Here is a 24,726-nt window from a genome sequence, read left to right as displayed (position 1 = left end):
ACTTATGAAACCTCTGGGTTCAATTCTCAAACCAGTACTGATTAAGTTCACTGGTCAAACTGTGGTTAAACCTGGTTCGTTGTTATTTTATCCTTATTTTATCCTTATCATGAGCCACCCAGGCCAACTGATCAGGATGAAACAACCGATTTGCTCGATTTGCTCGATTTGCCTTTTCTTGATCACAACCCCCTAAAATGGTAGGTTGAAGTCCAAATGTCTTCCCATTCTCCAAACGTCGTATTTATTGTTCTTGCTTGCACAACGGTACGTTTCATCAAGCCGCACTCGTCTATCGTGCTTCATGCCATCAGTGCCACGTGGCCCTAAGGAACAAGTGCCATCATTAAGGCCTTACACTCGAACCATCTTTTTCATCCCATCGTTGAATATGGGTTAATCTTATTTGTTGGATCATGTCTCGAACTATCGTTCGAACTCGACTGTTGATCTGGATGCATGTCGTTCGTACAAATCATTCTTTTAAATCTATTTCAACCCCTTCATTTTTTAGTTCCAACTTTACTTTGTCATTTCATGAGTTCGTCTGCACTTTGAAATCTTCAGCAAGTCTTCGCAATTTCAAGTATTTCAGCCTCCATTTGCCACTCATCTAAGATCAAACAAGTAAGTCCCTTAGTCTCTAGCTCTGTTTCTTCTTCCATTCCTCCATTTCTTTTCTATTTGGAGTTCGTGACTTCTGCAGTAGTATTTGTTCTAGTATGGTGAAATGACATATACCCTTGTATGGAAACCGAAGGCACGGTAGCAAGAGAGCCAAGAGAACAAGATTAAAAGCAAGCAATAAGTAGAGAGAGAGAGAGAGAGAGAGGTGACTAGACGTGATGACGAAAGCTAACAAACCCATCAAACACCTTGTATGTACTTTGTCAAAATGCCATCGCACCACACCCACGTGGCAGCTGGGAAGACAGGTAAAAATAATATGCAAAGGGGAAACACTAAAGACAGAATATAATCCGAGAGGACCAATTAAGAAGAGACATAAGAGAGGAATTTATCAAGTCCATTTCTAACAGGGAAATAGACCATCCATTTCTCTCTGGATCAGTGACAGGTGTTTATGAGTCACATCAAAAGATTATGATTAAATTAAAATGAAAAATTTTGTATCTTTTAAATTCAATCTCAACCTTATGATGTGACTAATGAACATATGTCATTTATTCACAAAGAAATGGATGGTCTATTTCAAAAGTGGACCCGATAAGATTAAGAGGGCACAAGTCACAAGTAAGAGAAGGGAGAGAAATCATGATCTTATGATTCAGTGAAGAAATGGTTTTCCTCTCTGGGGTATTTCCTCAAACATAAAGTGGAGACCTGCCTGTTCTTTTGTTCGTAAAGAATGAAGCGATTATAAGAGTGAATTAGGAGGCGTTTGATAACTCTCTCGGAAAACATTTTTCTTGTCTCTATGTGCTGTGAGAACAAACAAATTAGCTGGAATCGTGTTCGATAAACTAGTTCGTTTCTCTGTGCTCTAAAATCGAACCGAATGCAAATCTCACTCAACAAATTTTGCAGAACACCTCAGACTTATTAGCCCAATCGTTCCATTTGGGCCACAGAGTAGCTGCACTTGCTGTATGGATGGGTTCAAGCCTTCTATTACTAATTAACCTTTTAGGTTAGTTAGAATAGGACACTCCAGTTCAACAACAGTTCAATTTTTAGTTTATATACCTTTTGTAAGTTAGGTTTATGAGATTGTGTCTCATTTCTTCTCTAATCTTTTGTTTCCATTCCTTTCATTACTCTGGATAGTTATGGTATCACTCATCTCGCTTCATATCAACTTCCAATTCTGATTCTGCTTTTAGCGTAAAAATCTGTTTTTTTTCCTGCTTACTTGAGTTCCAACTTCAACCAAGAATTTTCTAAAACTTCAAACCTAGACATTGAAATTTAATTCAGCTAGCACACTCCACTTGAAAATGTTATCTTCTTCATTTTTTTTTTTGGGGGGGGGGGAGGGGTAAATATCTTGTTTTCTTATTTAAGTCTCATTTCAGTGTAGTCGATCCTCAGGTTATATTTTAGAAGTAAGTTGAAAGATTTCTATCATCAAGCTTGTTATTTGGATTGTCTTTTTTTCACAAGCCTAGGAATTCATATAAGGAGAAATCTTCAGACTCTAAGAACGTGATCATCAGATCAAGCCTCGTTTCCAATATTGTAATACTCTCTAATCAAATTACAGTTTTTGATAAGAAATTTGGGTGAATCTGATCCATTGATTTTCCACTACTAACCCAAATTGGTTCCATTTGTTGCCTGCAATTCCATTGCAAGTTGACCTTCAACTGGATGATAGTGATCTGAAATTAGCACTGCATTACCTTTCCCCAGGCAACCCTGTTTTCAGGCTACACAGAATTCAGTTACATCGGATAAATAAATTAATGAAGCTTTGGAAAACAAAATCAATGTACATACCATCATGTTACAAATCAGTCATACCACCAACTTGACATGGTACAGAAGATCTTGATAGGAGTAAAGTCAACCAACTCTAACCTACAGTACACATGAACCTTGTTGTACCCTTCAACTGACCACTTCATCACTTGATGATGGCAGGCTTATGTGAATGCATTCTGGATCTGGTATGTTTCTTTGGCATTTCAGAGGTTAGTGCATACATCTTCACTGCAAATAATTCCTCTGGAAATCCCTTTTGATCCTAAAACAAAATACAAGAAAAATTCAATTCAGACAAGTATATAACATCTCATAAAGAAAATAAGTCGATTGATCACTGGGGCTGGGTGGTGGTGAAAGACATGGGTTGTGAAGTCGTAGCAGCAATAACACAATGAAGGCAGCAGTTTTGATTGGATGGCTATGGAACATAAAAACCAAGGCATCTAACTGTGAGAAGCAGATTTCAGTTAATTGTAATAAATTCGCAATAATGGTAATAAAGTTTCCACATTATAATTTCAAGGAAAAGGGGACATGCTCTGAGACTTAGGTGCTTTAAGTTTTAACCATGGCTTGAGGCAATGATGGTATGGTCCTCAATGAATTTCATTCATGAACGTTGTAGGTTCCTACATGCTTTCTTCGTAGTTAAATTTAATTTTTCCAGCTGGGGTATGTCATTAACCATTAAATTATTAATCAGTTCCATGTGATGGTCTAATGTACTGTCCTCAAGATATGTAAGCCTTTGAGCATACCTTTGACTTGTAAAGATGTAGACCACATTGCTTGAAGAGCTCCTTGAAGTAAAAATCAGACCTTGTTATGCTTTTGTCTTCCTTGTCAAGCACGAATCCTGTAAATGTACATTGATTAGTCAAACTAGTTACCTTTGCTTGGACTGGCTTTACTTCTCTTTTTAATTTCACTTCCAAGAAAGTACCACAAATCAGTCATTACAAAACTGGTTGGTGCAACTAGAACTCAATAAATCTTTGCATGTGTCGAAATATAATTAATTGACAAACCCTAACCTTCAAATGGATAGCATTGAATCAACTACATGTTTCTAGCTGATGTTAAAAATAATAATAATAAAAAAAATAAAAAAACAAAAAAAACCCAGAAAGTGTATTCATAATTTGAAAACCTGCTGTAATTAGTCACAGAATGTATTCATAATTTGTTTATAGGGGATATTCTAAAAATATGTTCTCTTCTGTTTTTACTAGCCCCCCTCAAATATGTTCTTCTATCCACGAAGCCCAGAAAAACAAAGAACCGGGGGGGGAAGGGAAGGGGGGCAAGTGTGCTGTTGTATTGTAAGTTCATAAACCATCTACATGATACTTGGAATTTGTGTGAATTTGTGGTGTTGTTTTACATTACTTGCTACTTTACCATGAACTAAAAGATAATTTGGCTGAGAGATAGAACCAAGTATTATGACAACAAAAGAAGGCCAAGCAAAGTCATGGGGTTCCTATGCAGTCTAACACCAGGAAATTTTCACTTTTCACTGACAGGCTCTTCCGATGCCTTAACCTCAGGCTACGACCACCATGCCAAGGCTCATTCCCCCCCCCCCCCACCCAAAAAAAAAAAAAAAAAAAAAAAAAAAAAGGGAGAAAACCTTAACCCCACTGAATGGGATCAGCTACATAGAAAATTGATTGGAAGTAGGTGGAATGAAGAAATGAAGACATGAGAGAAGTGTAAATCAGGAAACAAATGTAAGATGAAAGAGGTACAGACCAAGTCACCAAAATTCAGCTAGATGGCTGGCAACAAGAATCCTTTGGCTTTCAATACGCTCAATCCAAGATCATAGTTACTATCAGACCTAGACTATGCAAGTTGCTCCTCACTACCTCTTCTATGGTCATTTTAGATTTGCACCTACATCTTTAAGCTCCTTCAATCAGAATCAGATCACACTTCCATACTAGGGCATCCTAAGGCCACCATTGCATGAGGTCTACAAGAGTAATTTTGGCTGACTTTAACATTTCAGATTTGGGATTTGCTCAGATCAATGACAAGCTCTAAGAATGTTGTTTGAGGTGGTATGGCCGGGTGTGCAGAGACCTTAGCACCACAATCCATTAGAAGAGGGGTATCAGTGACCTCATGCTCTGTTCCATGAACAGAAAGACCTCATGCTCTGTTCCATGAACAGAAAGAAGGAACCTGATTATGTTTAACCCACAAGAAAGGCACATCTCACGAGTTCTTATATCAATTACACCAAGGGAAAATGAATCTGAAATGAGGACCAATATACCAAGAAAAAGCTGTTTTCAGAAAAATATGTGAAATCAATAGGTTCCAAAATGTAGTAGTGAGCTCTCAATGAAGTTGTTGAAATCTTTCACAGGCTGATAAATGACAACCCCAGAAGGGGGTTATGTTGCTCCCACTAGAGAATTTCAAGACAGTTCTATCTTGAAGATAATTAAGAGATACACAAATATTTTACTGTTATAAACTTAAATAAAATGCCAACAGATTTAATTATACATGTATGCTCTACATTTGCTTTAAAGAGTTACACCACACCATTCAGCAATAACGGAATGAAACATATTCTCTATTAATTCTGAATGAATTTATAATAGCTAACTACAACTAAGAGTAGAAAGATGCAAGAACTAAATATTTTCATCTTTTTGTCCGAGGGATGTACCAGATTTTGCGATGTTCTCCTTCAGGACAAAAAAACCACCAGGTTTCAGACCAGCCTGAGAGGTACCAGGGTTTGTCAGGACCAAATTGAAGATCAAATGAATAACAAGTTAAATTAGCAAACAAAAACTTCTCCTACTAAACATCATATTTCTGTTAACCTATGAATTATACTAGGTTCAAGTACTTAGATTGGGATTCAGATCGGGTTGAATCGGTTAGCATCAGCTGGAATCAACCAAAATCTGCAGTATCCCTAGAGTATATGCATGGATTGGCCCATAGATATTAGGATAATTTATTGGTTACAAATCCTATGAATAGGACTACAGAAAATCTTTCACAAAGAAAGGAAACCATTTTAAAACATGAAGAAATCGTCAATTATTCTAACCAGAAATAGTTTTTGACAGCCGAAAAAAGGTTATTCTACCACATATATAAAATTATATAAATCTAATTAAACAGTGCAGAAAATTTGAGCACTGGCGCACAAATACCTGGTAGAAATGTCAGATCAATGTATCAGAAGAAAATACTATCAGCCTTGCAACTATTTTACTCATATGGGGGTATTTCCCAGTGAACCCAAAAAACCAAGTCATCTCAAACTGCTAGTATTGATCTAGACAAATGAGAAATACTCGAGGAAGTTTCTTTTATTTTCAAGGTTCAACTGCCACTGTGGTATTTGGTCTTATAGATTCCTTGAGAAAAGCTCGTTTAAAATTAAGGTAAACATGAAGGAAACTTCAACTGCATGTTTGAAAGAAAATATAAGTGTGGTCAAATGAATGCTCATGGCAACCAAAAGTTTCAGAAAATTTAATGCTGCTGTACCACCATCAGTCACTCTCCTTTAATTGTAACTGCAAAGCAAGTACAATTATTTTATCTTGGCTTCACAAAAACTAAAATTATTGACAGAAATCAAACAGAATATAATTTACCATTGCTTTCTTAAAGAATAGTATAAAATCATCATCAGCAAGCTGCCCAATGCACCATTGGACCCATATAACATCATATCTTCCCGCTTCTGGAGTGAATTCCTACACGAAGAACAAGTAAATTATCCAAAGCGTTGGAACCTCCTATCAAAGGATATTGACTCTCCTTATCTCTTATTTTAAAAGAAGGGTTTATATATTAATGAAAATACTAAATGTAATTTACATAAATGCAGGGGTATCACCTAATATTGTAACCTTCCATGAAATACCTGAAGTGAGAGGCAATAGAAGTTGGCAACCTTATGCATATCTGAGACTCTACCATTCTCAGGAGTCAAACTTTTGCGGGCAGCCTCAAGAAAATGTGATACAGGCTCAACAAGATCAACCTATACCGAAACATAACAAATCAGAATGAAAAACATAAAATAAAAATGTAGATATACAAAGCATTTCTGATGCTGTAATGCTGTATAGGACGAAAAAATTACAACATGAAAAAACTGTTCCTTCAGAGTCTCTTTTGATATTATAGTGCAACCATTTTGATTTGAGCATCAATAAAAAATACAATCTTACAAAAGAAAGTTTTGACTCCAAAAATGTTTGTATTTAACTAAATGTTATTGGCATATTGGCAAACAAAAATTGCTTTTAACCTCTAAAGATATATGACCAGTCCAACCTCAACAATAAAATATAACTGGATTTCTGCTACTTCATTATCATTTCAATAGTAAAATCATGTGAGCAAAAGGTCCAGTCAGCATCATCGAGTTCTGAGTTAAAGTAGTAACATCCCTTGTAATGTTGAGAAAGATGAATTGCTTCCACACATATTTGGAAGTCTTATCTCCAGAAAAAATAAGAAGATGCTGGCATAAATGGGGGAAGATACTCATCAGAAGAAATACCTAAGAGTGGTTGTTAAACCTAGGGTAGAGATTATATATATAACCAAGAATGTATAGCTTGACTTTAAGACGGGAAACGTATTCAGATTGGACAACTCTTTAGCATTCTATAATACCTGACACTATCGAAGCATGAAAATATGTAAAATTATTTTTACCTCATGCTTGTTTAGCAAGGAAGAAAATCAATATTCAATGATTAAACTGCTTTTGAGGATCTAGGTAATTTCTTGAGAAACAAAAAACTTGGCACAGGATCCTTTCTTTAGGGTCAAAGAAGAATTCAATCACAAAGACAAAGAAAATACAGGGGGCACCAAGAGGGACGAGGGATACAAAACAAAGCTATGCAGGCCAGTTAAGATGAGAGACCAGCTGGCTGCAAGATGGAAAAAGGCAATCCCCAGGCGACAACAATGGGCCTGCTCCATGGGGAGTCCCTGAAAATTTCCATGAAAGTCTCATGATATTGCTTCAAAGGTAATTTTAGTGGATATAGCATGGGAAGAGATAGTCCATTAGATGCAAAATTATATCTGTACCTCATTAAAATATCTGAGAAGAAGATTCTTTGTGACTCTTCCTATTCCAGAACCACAATCTGCAACAACTTTGCTATGTAAGAATTCAAAACGCAGTAATTTTCATCATCGAAGTAACTTTCTTCAAACACTTGCAATATTCTTCCAGCTTAAATCAAAACCCACTAACTCATCTCCCAATCCCTACACCTCCCCCCCCCCCCCCCCCCCCCTAAAAAAATAAAAAATAATAAAAAAATGATAAAAAAAGAAAGAAAGAAAGAAAGAAAAAGAAAAGAAAAGAAGAATAAGAAAGGAAAAAGGAAAAATGGAAGGAAATCTGCCACTAGACCTACAAAACTCCACTGATTATGAATGATTTGTTTCATAGCATAGTGTAACATGTGGTAAATTTCTTTTCAAGTTGACATGAGGTAACGATGTGACCACGAGTTTGACCCCTGGCCGAAACCCTAAGTGGGACCCCTAGATGGCTCCAAGAAGCCTCCTCCATAGGCTGGCTGGACACCCTAGGAGGGATATTTAGGGCATTTCAGCACTTGTTTATTGCTGGAATTAACTCCACATTCAGTCCTTGAGTCCAATTGGGTCATACTTCTTAACCTGAGTTAGTGTTGGGTTAATAGCTAGTAATTGAGTGTCCTAAGGAGTTCCTTAGATAGAGTTTTAAGTTATTTAATCTTTTATTTTCAGCATGTCTTTAGATTTTTAGATATTATTTCAAGAGTCAATATTATGTGGTGAGATCCTAATCTATTCAGGAATCCCAAGTAGTGTTAGTCTTTTAGTAGGCTATAAATAGCCTATTCTTTCTTTGTAACTCTTCAACTCTGATTATTGAATAAAATTTGAGTTTGAGTTAAGGATCATGGTTCCTTGTTGAGGTGGCCATGGTTGAAAATTAGGAGTTCTGTTCAAGGATCAGCATCTCTATCACTATTTCCAGCATCTTCAAGCATTCAAAGCCATCTTCTTCAATTCCAGCAAGTAAACAAGTATGGCAGTCCCCATCCCTTTCCCCTGCCTCCTATCTCATCTGCTGCCTTCCCCCACCCCTACTCTTCCTTGTGCAACCCTTGGAGGCCATCCCCCCCCCCCTCACTGCAGACCCTCCCCATCCCCTTCCCCTTCATTCCCAGAAGCCTTTGCCCGTCCCTCAAATTCCCCTACCCCCACAAGGCCACCCCAGTCCCTCCCCTGTTTTGCGCAAACCCTCCCACCCCCTTCCCCAGTGACACCCCTATTCCCTCCCCTGCCCCCCTAAAACCCTGTCAGACCTCTCCCCCATCCTGGCCCTGCCCTACTACCCCTCCTCTCCCTCCCGACTCTCTTGGCATCCCTCTCTCTGTCTCTCTTCCTTTGAGGCAACAGAAAACACAAAAGGTAAAAAAGAAGAAGAAGAAGAAAGGAAAGTAGAAATGAAGAAAAAAAGAATAGAAAGAAATAAGAGGCGGAAGAAAGAATCAAGATCTTGAATTGGTACCTACCAATAGCCTTTCCAAGAGTCATCCCCAAACCCCTCAAAACCCTAACTGCAGGTTTCTTTTATCCTTCCCATCTTCCATAATATTATTTTTTCTATACTACTACCAACTCAAGGAAGAAAATTCATCCGAAACAGGAATTTTGACCTTACAAAAGGCCGAAATTTCGATGATTCGGTCAAAATTTCGGTCGAAACTAGACACTTTTTTTTGGAAATTGGAACTTCAATTTCGGGCCTCATATGGACTCAAAATGATTTGAAGTCTTGCATACTACCTATTTCAAGCATAATAAATACAGTGGAACTAGTATTTAGCCAAAAAAGAAAACTATTGAAAATTTATCATTCAAGTATACTAACAAATGACTAGTTCCGACAAGTGCAAACTAAATTGCATACAGGCATAGAATCATCAGCATACATGAATTATTTGGTAGAATGGTTACATATACAACTAGTCAACAAAATAAAATGACTGACTAGATCAAGTGATGATGTCTCACATATATTAAGTTGAAGCCTATATATCATATATATACATAAAATAAAAATGAATTATTTGGTAGAATGGTTACATATACAACTAGTCAACAAAATAAAATGACTGACTAGATCAAGTGATGATGTCTCACATATATTAAGTTGAAGCCTATATATCATATATATACATAAAATAAAAATACATAATTTTAGAAAATAATTATTAAAATCAGAAAATGAAAAAATGGTAGCAAATAATAAAAAGATAATTAACAAAACACAATCATAGATCATAGTCCTAGGCTCAACATATATTAATTTCAAGGCAATCCAAGATCATTTAAGGCATGAACAAAACAAAAATAAAAAAAGGGGAAGTTTAGAACTGTTGGGTATGGCTTGTGCTTCACATTCTATTGTTGTAAGAGTTTCCTTTGTAGCTGTTGTGGCTTAGGAGGTGTTTGGAGGCAAAAAATGAGCAAAAGAGGTGTTTGAAGGCAAAGGAGTTGTGGAAATTAGGTGAAAATGGGATAGAAATCAACAAAACTAAGGAAAAACAAGTTGAAATGTTCGAAATTTCGGTCAAAGTAGTCAGAATTTCGTCAAAATGGTCGAAATCTCCGAAATTTAGGTCGAAATTTGACACTTTTCCGAAATAATTGAAATTCTGTTTCGTTTTTGAAAAATGCAAGACATTTCGATGAAATTGTCGAAATTTCAGTCGAATTTTCTTCTATGCTACCAAGTAAACTATCCCACCCATATTTTCACTTTGGAACAAAGCTTTCCTATATAATTTTGGATTAACCCTTTTTACCCTTGCATCCCTCAGATATTCCAACAAGTTTCTTGGTTACCCATAGGCATCCTTTAATATTTTTTATTTATTTGCTAGAAGATTCTTGGACAATCCTAAATTTTAGGGGATCTTCTCAAGGAACCCTAATCCTAGAATTGGATACGCATCAGTTAAACAATACAAAATCACACAGACAGAGATTTAAAAATCTGCACGTATCATGCCCAACAAGACCTATCACTAACATATACAACTGAAGAATGAGGAGATAAGACTCATAAGAGGTTTCTTCAACATAAACAAAGCTAGGTTTTGAGCATCGAACTAGAAAGACAACACTTCCCTCAACCATAAACAAGAAGTACTCTCATCAACTCAAGATGCCGTTTACAATACTATGATTACTAAACCGGCACATTTGTTCCTCACAAGAATTAGCCTTTTCGTCTGAAAACTACGATTCTTTTTTTTTTTTTGGTAACAAAAGGTGCTTTATATATAGGGAAATTGGGGATGAGATATTACATATGCCGCCAGGAAGGATTGAACCCACAATCTCTCCACTGAGAGGTGAGGTTCTCAACCACTGCACTATCCTTCTATTGGCGAAAACTACGATTCTTGATTTGACAGTTTACAAATTAACAACTGATGCGTCCAAAATCTGCTCAGTCCTTGGATCTCCACGTGATGTCCTGCAAAACGAAAGCGTCAAATGTGGCCCGACCGGGGGGGGGGGCCCCCCGGCGGGGGGAAGGGTGGGGCCAAGGCGGGCTGGGGGGGGAGAAAAGAAGAAAAGGGGGGGGGGGCTGGGGATAGCGGGACGCTGATAGTTTAGGTCTATCAGTATGTATCTGAACCTGAGTCTCAGATAGTATTCTCCTTGATCGATTGATCCCTCCCTCACCTTGTATGGTAGAGAGGTTTATATAGAGTGTACCTTCGAATCTCCTTCGTTGGATGCACTCGAGCCTTCTTCGGGTAGTCGTTGGATCTCATTAGTAAGATCCGTTGAACGATAGACTTCTACTAGTTTGGGCTAGTAGAGGACTCCTGAGATAACCGTTAGGTTATGCGATAGTTATCCCTTTGATGATGATTATCCGCAGCCGTCAGTTTGAGTCTGCTGTCATCAGGGTGATTACCCTAATTCATAAGTAAGATTAGGGCACGCTTGCAGCAGAATAATCTTTCTTATTCAGCAAGCCATCTTCTGGATCCGGTTCGCTCGGGAGCGATTCGGTTTTCTCCGTCTCGACCGGGGTCGAGGGTCGGACCAGGTATGAACCCGGTCTGATCATAAACTCTCCATATCACGAGCCCCCGGACCAAGCGTTCGGTCAATCCCGAGGGCTTGGTTTTTAAGCTGGGTTCGTCGTCAGGTGATGATCTCTGCGTGCTTCATTAAATGTCATATCACATTTAATGCGGTGGTCACTTTTCCTCGAGCGTTGTGAGTGTAAGGCCACATGTCTTTGTTGCAGTTGATCTGTCGTGGCTCACGTCATCCAAGCGACGGTTTCCGAACGCCTATTTCGGATTCGTGAGTTCAAACTTTCAAAACGTCTTTGAATCTTGATCGTCAATTTTGCATCAATCTCGATCGTTCAGATTCCCGAACACTCGTGCGGGAGTTTTAAAAGCGGTTCATTGTTTTCGTAGGTTTCATTCTTCTGTCTGGAATTTGAACCTTTATCGTGCTGCTTCGCGCCTTCCTGCTCTCAAGCTTCCGTCTCCTTTGAATCGGTAAGTTCTTGGTCTTTTCTTTTTGTAGTTTCTTGAAACGAGTAATGGCGGACGATAGGGCTTCTTTAGTACCCCATGTTGGTGATAGCGGTGATGCTTTTGCTTCTCCTACTCCCGAACGAGTCGGATAGTGATAACAAAACCCTAACCGTCCTCTGGCGCGGGAGTTCGCTGAAGTTTCTCAAAAAGGTTTTGAAAGAAAAACCGAAACTTCTCTGTCCTTGTCGAGTCCGGATCTTCCAAGATCGTTGATTCCTCTGGGCAACCTCAAACCTCCGGGTCCAATAGTGGGCACGGCTCTGTTCCCTCCATTTATAATGGAGAAACTCTTCTTTCCGCTGTCCAAGATTTTGACCTTCCTTCCTCATATCGGGTTAGGGCTCCCCACCACGATGAGAGGGTTGATTCATCCCTTCCGGGTGAATTTTCTCTGTACAAAGATACACTTGGAAAGCGGGGTTCGCTTTCCCTTTTTTAATCCTTTATTTTCCTGCAGTTTTGAATCATTGGAACATTTGTCCCGGAATGCTCCTCCCCAATAGCTGGCGTCTCATCGTGGGCTTCTTGGGTTTGTGTTTTGAGCTTGGCATCACGCCATCTCTTTCTCTTTTTGTACATTTTCATGTTCTTTCTATCTCCCATCCTCCGGGATGGGTTTTTCTTTCCAAGCGCAATACGGCTGAACTTGATTGGAGGGGCAGCATCCTTGCCAAAGGAACTTGCCCTTCTAACCACAAAAGATGGCGCGAACGATATTTTATCCGTCGAGCGCCTCCATCGGATCTTAACTTCCCGACCACCGGAGGAGGTTTACTTCTTCGTCCGAAAGTAACCGGGGCCTTCCCTTATCTAAAGAAGACGAGGCGGCCATCAGGAAGATCAAATCCATTCCGTGGTATCAAGAGATACATGGATATGAAATGGAGTATAACTCCATCCTCCGATCTTGGGGCTTGGCTCATTGTGAGCTTCTAACCATCATCCTTTGATTTGGTGAAGTGAAATGTCTTGAATTCCGATTCTTGTCCTTCTTCTTTGCGGTGCCTCCCCGAAGCGAACCACGAAAGCTGCGGGTAAAGGCCGCTAAAGCCGTTGTGACAGCCGAGCAACGATCGCCCGGGGTCTTGATTGCAGATCAAGAGGCTTCTCTTCCCTCTCCCGACCCCTCTTACGGGGGTATCGGGAATATCGGGCCTGCGGCTGATGCTTCGGGTAAAGGGAAGAAACCAATGGTGGAAAGGGCCACCGTCTCCTCCTCCGTCCGAACCAAGAGGAGGCATGACACAATTGATGCTCCCTCCAACAAAAAATCCAAAGCTTCGACGGATGGTGAGGAAGTCTTCCTCCCCCGGTGGACCACGAAGATGACCGACGGAGTCACTCGGGATCTGAGAAAGGCTGCGAGTGGAGCTCTCTCGGTCTTGCTCCTTACGATCGCCAAGAGTTTGAAGCCCTGGATGACACCTCCCTTGTGAGTCAATCTACAAGGTAACGGTCTTCTTGCTTATTTATGTTTTCATAATTTCTTATGACTTCTTCGATGTCTTCCATCTTCCCGGGGAATGCCGTGTTGAGCTTTTATCAACACATGGAAGCATTGAGCCGTGTTGGTCGCACCGGCTCCTTGCTTGCAAACTTGTGAAGAGAAATTGGCCAAGGCCAATTCCGAAATAGACCCAGTGCGGCCTCTACGGTGGAGCTGCGAGAAAAAGCATGAGGAAGAAGTGACCTCCCTCGAGGAAGCCCTTGAAGCTTCAAGAATTCGTGTCTCTCTTTGCCGAGCGCGAGGCCGGGAAGCAAAGGCAGCTGCCACGTTGTTTGGTGACCGCCTTGAAATTAAGAGTAGGGATCTCGAAGAACATCGAAGTTGGCAATCCCTAGCAAGCTCCGAGCATTTCAAGCCAAACCTTCGGAAGGAGTGCATCCGGAAATACCGGACATCATAACTTTCTCCGGATTGCTAGGTTTCTACAACATTCGGGCTTACCGCATGGGGGCGGAACGACGTTTGGGAGCAGATCCTTGGAACGATCCACGACTCCGACCTTGCTCCTTTTCGTGAAGTATGCCACCCGGAGGTCTTCGGGAAAGTTGGTATGGATCTCCCAGGTGGGCCCGGGGAGTAGATGATCAATTTCGGTGACCCTCAATATGAGGCATATCTAGATGACGAGCCGGCACTTCCGGAGGAGAAATCACAAGTCGAGTCTCAAGTTGTTCTTGTAGAGGATTCAGCCGATGGCGTTCTTGAGGAAGGCTCTTCTCGGGATCTGAGAAAAGTCATCCCGACCCGGGGTCCCTCGGGCAACAATGAAGAAAAGGCTTAGGGTGTTGTTCCTTTGTAAAGATGTACCCTCATTTTAATGAATAGACATTTCTTTATTCATTTTGGCCTCAAAATTTCCCCATCTCTTGCCGAAGTATTGCCTTGAATATCAAAGTATTAATGATAAAACTTATCACTTAACTCTTCATTCCTCGCCGAATAATGATCTTGTAGAAATATTGTGAAGATGCGTTAATCTTCCCCACCACTTCATTTATTGCAAAGTCCGCACGTTTCCCTTCTGCGAAGTTCAAACGTTTTCTGCTTTTGTGTATCATTCTTGTTTCCAATGAATCGGAAATACCTCCATTATTTTAATGGCAGTGTGACGATTGGAGGTTTCTCTGCACCAGGTGCTCGCTTCCACATGTTCCCATGTGGCATCCCTTCGACCGTCGATCTTGCTTTTTGCGGATTTCGAAGCGTCGTTTCGATCTGGGTCTTCGGTTGTCCTTAGCCTTCAACCGTCGTCTTATACCTGAGGCTATTTAAAGCCTTCGTGGGTACTCTCCATCTATCACGACTTCTGCAAGATAGATTTGCTAAAGTGCCAAAGCAACCTTTCGTCCTTCGGCTGCCTCCGTATTCCTCGTACTTCGACGAATGCTCTATCCATTTACGAACAAGTGAGTTTTAGATTTCTCATCTCCTTCCCCTTTTCCCCCAAAGTAAAGCTGCACGGTAGTCATACTTGGGGTTTAGTTTGTTGGTCCCGTCGGATGCTTTAGAAAACTAGGGTTTCCCCATTGTTCTTTGTCGTTTATTTCTGTATCGATACGGCTGCCCCCCCCTTTTTTTTGTATAGTGGCTCCCAAGATCAGCCCGGACTTTATCGGAGCAAAATCTCGCAAGAATAGCGTTCCGTCGGTGGTGATTGGGGCCGGTGCGGTGGTTTCAGCTAGTGAATCCTCCAAGCGTAAGGCGCTTTGGCGGTGAATCTTCAAGTCGATTCCTGCAGCTTACGTTGATGCCGTCCTGGCGCCTCCTTTGCCCGAAGTGACCGCTCGTCTTTCCCGGAAGATCTTGATCACTCCGTTGCCGATGGTGATGGCGGCAATCCTGCTGGTGAGCTTTGTTGGTGAGCTTTGTCGGTGCACCCCGAAGGAGACTCTTCGGGCATCCGAGGCAACTATGTTGGCGTCCCGATGAAGGTGTGGCCCCCAGTGCTGCTCCTATTTCTAACTCTAGTGCTTGTTTGGCATCCTCCTCCTCTCCTTCGAGTTGGAGGATTTTGCCACCAGGAAGCGCCGTCGGGTGACAAGTGATGCACGCTCGGATCCTTCTCTTGATGTAGCTCATCCTTCTCATCCTTACGCTGAATTAGTGTCAAACGAGTTTGACAAAGCGTTGGAATGGTGTCTTGCTGCTCGAATGACTTCGAGAGCGCAGTTCTTTCCAAACTTCCGGATGAAGTCTTTACGAAGTCACTTGGTGATGTAAGTCTTTCTTCATTATCCTCTCGATTTTGAATAATTACTTTTGCTCCTCGCTAACTCGAAAGTTGTTTGCGGGAGTCTTCTTTGGTAACTTCCACAACCAAGTGGAAGCGGTTACTAGACTCGGTAGGTTGAGCAATGAAGTTTCTAGGCTTCGAGGAATCTCCGAAGCTAAAGATGTTGAGATTGCTCGCCTTCGGAATCTAGCTTGGGAGGTGGCGGGGAGAAAAGAATTCGATGATTGGTCGTCTTCGGTCAGATTTGGATGATGCCGGGGAGAAGATCCGGCGGCTGGAACGGACGGTTGGAAAGTCGGGAGCTAAAGGATACGAAACATTACCCGAAAGGCAAGTTGTCGTTCCTTTGCCCGAATCCCTTCCAAGCGATGTTCGCGAGCTGCGTCTTCAAGTATTTACACGGATAAGCCTTTTGTTGATATGCTTTGAATGCTTATAACTTGCGGGCGTCCGGGATGGTGAGCGAAGTATGGGAATCAATATTAAGGAAAGATCCTCATTTTGATACGACTCCCTACGGTCTTGTTTGCCATCCTGAAGTATTTACCAACACGGGTGTTCCTCCTCCCATTGGACCAAGGATAAGATTGATCCTCCACCTTCCGATCCGGGATATTATGCAATATCCGGAAGATTCTCTGTTTATTCTCCAGGTGGAAGAAGTCAATTATGACGATCTTGTGCCGAATGCGAGTTTGGTCGAGGACCATTCTTCTCCTGGACAAATGTGGGCAAAGAGTATGAAATTGCGGAGGATTTTATGAATATTGAAATATTTTTGTAATCCTCATTTCTTCTTTTCCTCACCAATGGTTGACTCATATGTTTGTTCTAGCAAAGTCGCGTCGATCTTGTATAACTTGTTATGAGTCCCTGTAATGACTTTCTTCTTTGATCGAGAGATTGTATCCAGCTCTTGTAATTGTTTTGATACTGGCCTCTTTGGATCTTCCCGAAGAAATAAGAAATTACTTGTATCTTGAACTTTGCTAGCCACTTGAATCGTCGTTGCATTAGGTCTTGTCTTAGTTTAGCGTAAACAATGCCTACACTTAAGGATTTCCGGAGAAATACAATAAGTCGAGAAGGAACTCACTCGGGTTTAAAACCGATGCCCTTAAGGATTTCCGGAGAAATACAATAAGTCGAGAAGGAACTCACTCGGGTTTTAAACCGATGCCTTATACTTAAGGAAATTCAATCAATAAGTCCGAAGGAACCACCCCCCCCAACCCCGGTTTCACCGATCCCGACTTAAGAAAGTTCGAAAGATTTTCCATAAGTGTTGAAGTGTTGAAGGACCCACACGAATTTGCATCCGATGCCTTATAGTTGGATCTTGTTCTTGAATGTGTTCTTGAATGTGGTGTATGATGCCCCCAATCAAAAGATAGTTTGTTGAAAACCAAAAATTGCATTGATTGAGTTGAAAATGATTACATCACGAACAAAATTGAAATCATCTTCAAGGATAAAACTTTTTGAGATGCCTAGCATTCCACGAACGATCCAATTCTTTACGGGAATCAATGCTCTTCAGCTTGTAAGCTCTGAACCGACTGGTTTCACAACCATATAAGGTCCTTCCCCGGGGAAGGGTCCAACTTTCTTTGGTGACGCGGGTCGGAAGCTAGGGTGTTCCTCAACACCAAATCTCCGGCTAAGTACCGACGATTCTTCACTCGAGTATTATAATGAGACGCTATCCTTCTTTGATAATGTTGAGTTCGTGCTATTGCCTTTGCCCGAACTTCATCCAACAAATCAAGACTATCAAGCGAGTCCTTGTTCATTTGCTTTTTCCTCGAACTCACGATCCCTTAACGTCCCTGCCATTATCTCCACCAATGCCAATGCTTCGGATCCATATGCCAACTTTGAATGGAGTTTCTCCTGTAGGTGTTCGAACCGTAGTTCTATAAGCCCACGAGTACATTATATAGTTCTTCGACCCAAGAAGCTTTGTCGGCTTCGAGTCTTCTCTTTATTCCTTCCGGTAGCGTTCGGTTAGTAACCTCTACCTGGCCATTACTTTGGGGGGTATGCCACCGAGGACATACGATGCTCGATCATATATGTTCCATGAGAATTGCTCAAATTGTGGACGATCGGGCGAGTACCATGGTCGGTGACAATTATCTTTGGAATCCCAAAGCGATATATGATTGATTCAAGCACAAATTTCTCCATTTTTTCTCGATGATTGTCGCCGGTGCAGCTTCTACCCATTTTGTGAAGTAATCAATTGCTACTATCGGATATTCCCGTCCGCCCGATGCCTTGGTGAATTTGCCCATGATATCAATTCCCCACATTGCAAAGGGAATGGGATTTAGAATTGAAGTCATAGTCTCCGCCGGGCGCCTCAAATCTTTGTAGCATGAATTTGTGAGTTACTACATCGACGAACGTAGTCCATAGCGACTTCTTGGATCTTAGGCCAATATAACCCCGGTCTTAGAATTTTGTGGGCCGGGGCTCTGCCACCCATGTGAGCGCCACAAATTCCTTCATGAACCTCGACCAAGGCTGAGTTTGCTCCTCGGGGCCTATACATCTCATAAGAGGTCCAGCATAAGATCTTTTATATAGTCTCCCATTACGAATGACAAATCTAGCTGATCGATTCTTGATCAACCTTGCTTCTCTTGGATCCTCGGGTAACTTGTCATCTCTTAGATATTCAATTATTGGATCCATCCGGCAACGTTACGCTTCAATATAAGAAATTTCTTTCTCATGATAACTTGGAAAAGTTACCTCTTCAATGTAGACCGAAGGGTCTAGATTCTTTTCCTTGGCATTGGCTAGTCGGGATAGCTCATCTGCCACTTTGAATTTTCATTCCTCGAAATCGAGATATCTTCAAATTCGGAATTGGTTCGAAATGCTGCACTATCTCCCGATATTTTTGCAAGCGTGGTTCTTTAATGCCATACTCCCCCTGGACTTGGTTGACTATAAGTGAGAGTCATTATAAATAGTAACATCTGCAATAGCTAATGCCTTTGACAACCGAAGTCCTGCTATCGGGGCCTCGTACTCCGCTTCGTTATTACTTGCATCAAATGCGAATCTCAAAGCATATCGAATAATGAATCTGCCGGACTTTTTAATAGAATTCCAGCGCCTGCTCCATCTTTATTACTCGAACCATCGACATATACCTCCCAAGCGGTTGGTATAATAGGATCCTCAATGGTGGGTTCCCCTTTGGTGCGGTAGTTTCTACTACAAAGTCGGCTAATGCCGAGCCTTGATTGCAGTCCTGGGCTTAAAGCTCACTTGGAACTCACTTAGCTCAACCGACCGGGATACCATCCTTCCGGACAAATCGGGTTTGTTAAGAACTTTACTAAGAGGAAAAGTTGTAAATACCTCAATTGGATGAGCACGAAAATATGGCCTTAGCTTCTGGCGGCCATCATGAGAGCAGAGCACTGCTTCTCAATCTGCGAATATCTCGTCTCCGCATCCGGCAACACGTGGCTTACATAGTAAATCGGCCACTTGTTTCTTATCTTTCTCCCGAACAAGTCTTGCCCGACCGCGGAAAGGGATGTCGCTAGATATAGCTGTAATATTTCCCCCTTCTACGGCTGGGACGGGATTGGTGGTTGTCCAAGTGCTTCTTTTAATTCCTCAAAAGCTTTACGGCACTCTTCGAGTCCACTTTGCTTCCTTGCTGCCCTTCAGGTCTTTAAGTGCCTTGAAGAAAGGCAAACATTTTTCTCAGGACTTGGAGATAAATCGATTTAAGGCGACAACTCTCCTGTCAAACATTGTACATCCCGAACGGTTTTGGGAGCCTCCATATCAATCGAGCTTGTATTTTGGCGGGATTTGCCTCAATTCCCCTCTGTGATACCATGAAACCCAAGAATTTGCCCGAGGAGACTCCAAAGGCACATTTTTCGGGGTTCAACTTCATTTGATGTTTCCTCGATCTTGAGAAAACCTCGATTAAATCTGCAATGTGATTTACTTTTGTAAAGCTTTTCACCGGCATGTCGTCAACATATGCTTCAACGTTCTTTCCTATCGGCTCTTTGAAAATCTTGTTGACGGCCCTCGATATGTTGCTCCTGCATTCTTCGGGCCAAAAGGCATGACCTTGTAATAATAGCTTTCACGATCAGTCATAAAAGCCGTATACTTCTCATCTTCCTTATTCATAAGGATCTGATTATACCACTGAGTAGGCATCCATGAAACTTAAAGTTTCATATCCTGCGATAGCATCTATCAAGAGGTCAATCCGAGGCAAGCGGGTAGCAATCTTTTGGGCAAGCTTTATTTAGATCCGTGTAGTCTGTACACATCCTCCACTTCCCATTCGCCTTTTTCACCATCACCACGTTGGCCAACCAAGTTGGGCACTCGATTGGTTCTATGAAACCAGAATTTTTAAGTTTTTCAACTTCGTTCCGAACGGCTTCATACTTTTCAATAGAGAAATTTCTTCTTTTTCGTATCTTGGTTTCGCCTTAGGGTCTATCCGAGTTTGTGCTCTGCAATGGCCCGATCGATCCCGAGCATGTCCTCGGTGAGACCATGCGAATACATCTTTATTCTGTTGAAGAAATAACTTCAATTCATCTTTAAACTCTTCCAGCTGTTCGGAGCCGACATAAGTAATCTTTTTCGCATCCTCGGTACACGCTGGATTTGCTCCGATTTCTCCTTTGGTTCGGGCCTTTGCATCTCCGTCTCTTCCCGATCATCTCGAACTTCTATGGGGAGGGCGGTAACCTTCTTCGGACCCTCCTTGTCTTTTAAATAGGCAACATAACACTGCCGAGAGATCTTTTGGTCGGAGGAGACTTGACCGATTCCCATATCGATCGGGAATTTGATCTTCGGGTGCTTTGTCGAAACAATAGCACCTATTTTGGATAAAGATGGTCGCCCAAGAATCATATTATAGGCTGGTAGTTCTCGAACCACGAGAAAATTGATTCGGACGAGTTGTTTCTTTGGGAAAACTTCCAATGGAAAGATCCAACTGAACCGATCCTTCCGCTCTGAGATGACCCTGCAAAGCCATATAGGTGTGTTGATGAAGGTTTCATCAAATCTTGATCCACCTTCAATTTTTGATACACTTCGTAAGAAATTAGGTCAGCTTCTGGACCACTGTATCAATCAATACTCTATGCACTTCCCGCCGTGCAATCTCTACCTTGATGACTATAGCATCATCATGAGGTAAACAAACATCTCTCTCGTCTTCTTCGCTAAAGGTGATAAAATCTTCACCATTCGGCTTCTTCCGCTTCTGCGCCTCTCCGGCTCCAACAAATTTGGATTTGGTTTTTAAACTCCGGAATGATTCGGGCTCTGGACCCCCGAAGATGGTAAGGATCGGTGACCGAGTAGCAGCTTCAATCACCTCCTTGCCTTTTTTGGACTTCGGGGCCTCCCTTGATCGTTCACGAACTAACCGAACGATTCCTTTTAGGGGCAGCCGCACGTGGCCCGCGTGGCTCCTCCCTTCTCCCTGCTAATAAAAGCTGGACAGATGTCCCTGAGATATCGGTCTCTCAATATACGCCTTCGGATGACGACGGTCATTAGTGTAATGACCATAGTCCTTGTGGAATCGGCAATACTTTTCCCGATCCTGCTTGCTCTCCGGGTTTCAAAAGAATTTTAGGCGGCCACTTCAAAATATTTTTTCTTTTGAGGATATTCAAAATATCGGCCCGAGGAGCATTCAATGGAGTGTACTCACTTCTGCCGGGGGATCTTTGGCGCCAAGGTTGGGATCTTCCAACCCAATCACGAACATTCTTCTTTGGCTGCTACCTTGCTCGGGAGCCTTTTGTTCCTTATTGGAGACTTTATTATCTCCTTGGCGCGCATCTAGAATCTCCATGACTTCACTGCTTACGGCATCTCTGTACCAACTCGGCATAAGTCGTGGGTATATCTTGTAGTAATAACTCCGGGAGCTTCCGATTTGTGAGTCCTGTGAATAGAGCGGTTACGGCTACTGTTCATCCAAGTTTTCTATCTCCATCGTCACTTTGTTGAATCTTTTGAGAAACTCTACGATCGATTCGCTCTTTCCCTGTTTGACGATAAACAAGGTTTCTTCCGTTTTCTTGACTGTATCCCACTCTGGAATCGCCCTATGAATTGGCGTGCCAATTCGTCAAAGTTCACTGATCCTTCCCGAGGGGAGGTTAGAAAACCACTTTTGTGCCGCTCCGATTAGAGATGATCCGAAAACCTGCATAAAATTTCATCGAAATTACAGAAGCGCCCATGTATGCATTGGTAATAGCCAATGTGAGCTGTTGGATCTCCGGAGCCATCGAATGTTGAGAAGGTAGGCAAACGGAAGTTATGGGGAAACCGATATCCCGCGATTGGCTCGACAAAAGGAGTCTTCCGAATGGCTGAGTAAATATCCTCGGTTATTCTTCCCTTAGCCAATTGCCCTAACTTCTCATTGATATTGGCCAATTCTTGACCAATCTGGGTCGGGTGATCCTCAGCAATACGATCACGACCTCGATTAACACGATCATCACATGCTACTCGATCATCACGAACAGCCCGTCCTTCACGAACGTTTCTCTCATCACGAACCGCTCGATCATCACGAACGGTTCTTCGACGGTGGGTGAGTGGGTTCTTACCCCTGGACTCCAACCTTGTATTTGAATCGGTTGTACTCTCTTGCGGTCTATCGAACCGATCGCCTCGCCTTGGTTGATCATCAATCCTCCGAAGTCCTCGGTCTCCTTCACGGAAATTCTGATCGACATTCCGGTCTTCAGCCATTCTTTGGTCACGTGGCAATGCACGTCTCCCTGAGTCGTGTTGATCGGGTTCTTGTGGTAAAACCACTCGTGCAGTGAGCAAGCGGAGTGCTTGGCTCACCTCCAAGAGTTGAATCTTTACCTGATCCAATTGATCTTGGATTGTATCGGGGAGGAAGATTACGTCCTCCCCGGCCTTTATCCACTTCAATAGGATTTTGGCTTTCTGGGGAATATCTGGATTATTTACCCCGGGTATCGAACACCGGAATTGCGTTGTCGCGGCTGCGGCTGCTGATCTAGTCACCATGGCTTTTTCAAGTCTTTCCCACGAGACGGCGCCAAATGATGCGTCCAAAATCTGCTCGGCCCCTTGGATCTCCACGTGATGTCCTGCAAAACAAAAGCGTCGGATGTGGCCCGACCGGCTGGGGTCGGGAGTTCACCTCCGAAGGCTAAGTCGATTGATGAACTTAATCACAAACGGCTCTGCTAGAAGCACGAGCTAATGATTGAAGAAACGGGAAAGGTAATCTAGATAGCGGGGATGCCGATAGTTTAGGTCTATCGGTATGTATCCGAACCTGAGTCTCGAGATAGTATTCTCCTTGATCGATTGATCCCTCCCTCACCTTGTATGGTAGTGAGGTTTATATAGAGTGTACCTTCGAATCTCCTTCGTTGGATGCACTCGAGCCTTCTTCGGGTAGTCGTTGGATCTCATTAGTAAGATCCGTTGAACGATAGACTTCTACTAGTTTGGGCTAGTAGAGGACTCCTGAGATAACCGTTAGGTTATGCGATAGTTATCCCTTTGATGATGATTATCCGCAGCCGTCAGTTTGAGTCTGCTGTCATCAGGGTGATTACCCTAATTCATAAGTAAGATTAGGGCACGCTTGCAGCAGAATAATCTTTCTTCTTCAGGAAGGCTTTGTGGGGGGGGGGGGGGGGGGGGGGGGGGGGGGGGGGGTGGGGCGGGGGGGGGGGGGGGGGGGGGGGGGGCGGGCGGGGGGGCGAACAACCCCCCCCCCAAACCACCATCTGGGTGGGGGGGCGCCCCCTTTAAAAAAAAAAAAAAAAATATTCCTCCTCCCCCTCCCTCCTCTTCTTTGATGAGGGGGGGGGGGGGGCTTGGAGAAGGATAGCAGCAGCCGATCACACTGGTTCTGGGATGCAATTTTTAATCCGTCCAAGATTTGTTCGTCATAAGTAACAGAGTAAAAGAAAAAAGAAGATACCTAAATGTTTTCGCGTCTTTGGTATCAATAGAAGAGACAGAAACTCCAGATTTTTCTAAGGCCAAAGTCAGTCTAACTACAATACGTGAAACCACACTATAAGAACTGCACCCAACTTTTTTTTGGCCAATGTGATGCCATTATAGTGACTGTGCCCACAGGCCCAAAGAAAGGATAGGAGAAAGGAAATGTGTGGAAAGAACAGAAGATTAAACCACATAAATTCTTGTACTTCATGCCCCTAAATATTTAGGCTTCAACTCAATGTGCTAGAGCCACACCCACCATCTGCACCCAACTACTGAGCCCTACGCCTTACCACATGAGTGAGTGTAAGAGAAACATTACCAAGAGCGACAAGATGACGATTCCTTAGATCATCTCCAAAGAAATCAAGCAATAGAGTCTTGAGAAAAGCTTCGCTACTCTTAATATCAGTATCATTAACATGCCCAAATCCTCCCAATACTCCATCCACAGATGCCTCAACACCCTATATAAAAACGGACAACAAAAATGAGCTTCAGAACAAACCCAAAAAAGCCCCAAACTTCCAGCTGAAAAATATCCAAAAGCCAACGAAACAGAAAAGAACTTTTCTATGGTATTCGGTTTGGAGTTTTAGAGAAAGAAGTCTTACTTCCCAGTACCCGACGCCTTTATGATACCACTCAGTCTTCTTCTGTTGATCTCCTTCTCCGATTTCTTGTCTCCACATCTCCGCTGCATTCGTGAATTCTTTTCCCTCGGAATCAAACCCCGTGACCTCCATCTCAGCCGCCTGAGTTGCAGGCACTATGACAGCCAACGGGAGGAAGATCCAAGCCAAGGAGGTTTGGACACGGCCAAAGAGGGAGAAATTTTTTTTTGGGGGGGGGGGGGG

The 24,726-nt window shown here is 42.3% G+C and overlaps 1 protein-coding gene across 3 annotated transcripts; it reads right to left on the bottom strand.

Moving 5' to 3' along the window:
• Positions 1-1,993: 1,993 nt before the first annotated feature.
• LOC148999454 (alpha N-terminal protein methyltransferase 1-like) lies at positions 1,994-24,706 on the bottom strand. Of its 3 annotated transcripts, none has more exons than XR_016170924.1 (9): positions 24,484-24,706; positions 24,192-24,336; positions 7,543-7,601; positions 6,356-6,475; positions 6,084-6,185; positions 5,135-5,189; positions 3,207-3,304; positions 2,461-2,707; positions 1,994-2,390 (listed from the first exon to the last, which is right to left on the bottom strand). XR_016170924.1 is itself a non-coding variant. In XM_089141126.1 (8 exons), exons 1-8 carry the CDS (start codon positions 24,613-24,615, stop codon positions 2,588-2,590), a joined length of 831 nt encoding a protein of 276 aa, XP_088997252.1. In that variant the 5' UTR covers positions 24,616-24,706; the 3' UTR covers positions 1,994-2,587. The 3 variants fall into 3 exon arrangements, 1 of the variants encoding a protein (XP_088997252.1); XR_016170923.1 differs by having other exon boundaries at positions 1,994-2,379; XM_089141126.1 differs by having other exon boundaries at positions 1,994-2,707.
• Between the last annotated feature and the right edge of the window lie 20 nt (positions 24,707-24,726).

The sequence above is a fragment of the Hakea prostrata genome, unplaced genomic scaffold, assembly GCF_041222555.1.
Source record: "Hakea prostrata isolate BN-2017 unplaced genomic scaffold, UWA_Hpros_2 contig_4, whole genome shotgun sequence".
NCBI classification, from domain to species: Eukaryota; Viridiplantae; Streptophyta; class Magnoliopsida; order Proteales; family Proteaceae; genus Hakea; species Hakea prostrata.
This window is presented reverse-complemented; position numbering and strand designations above follow the sequence as displayed.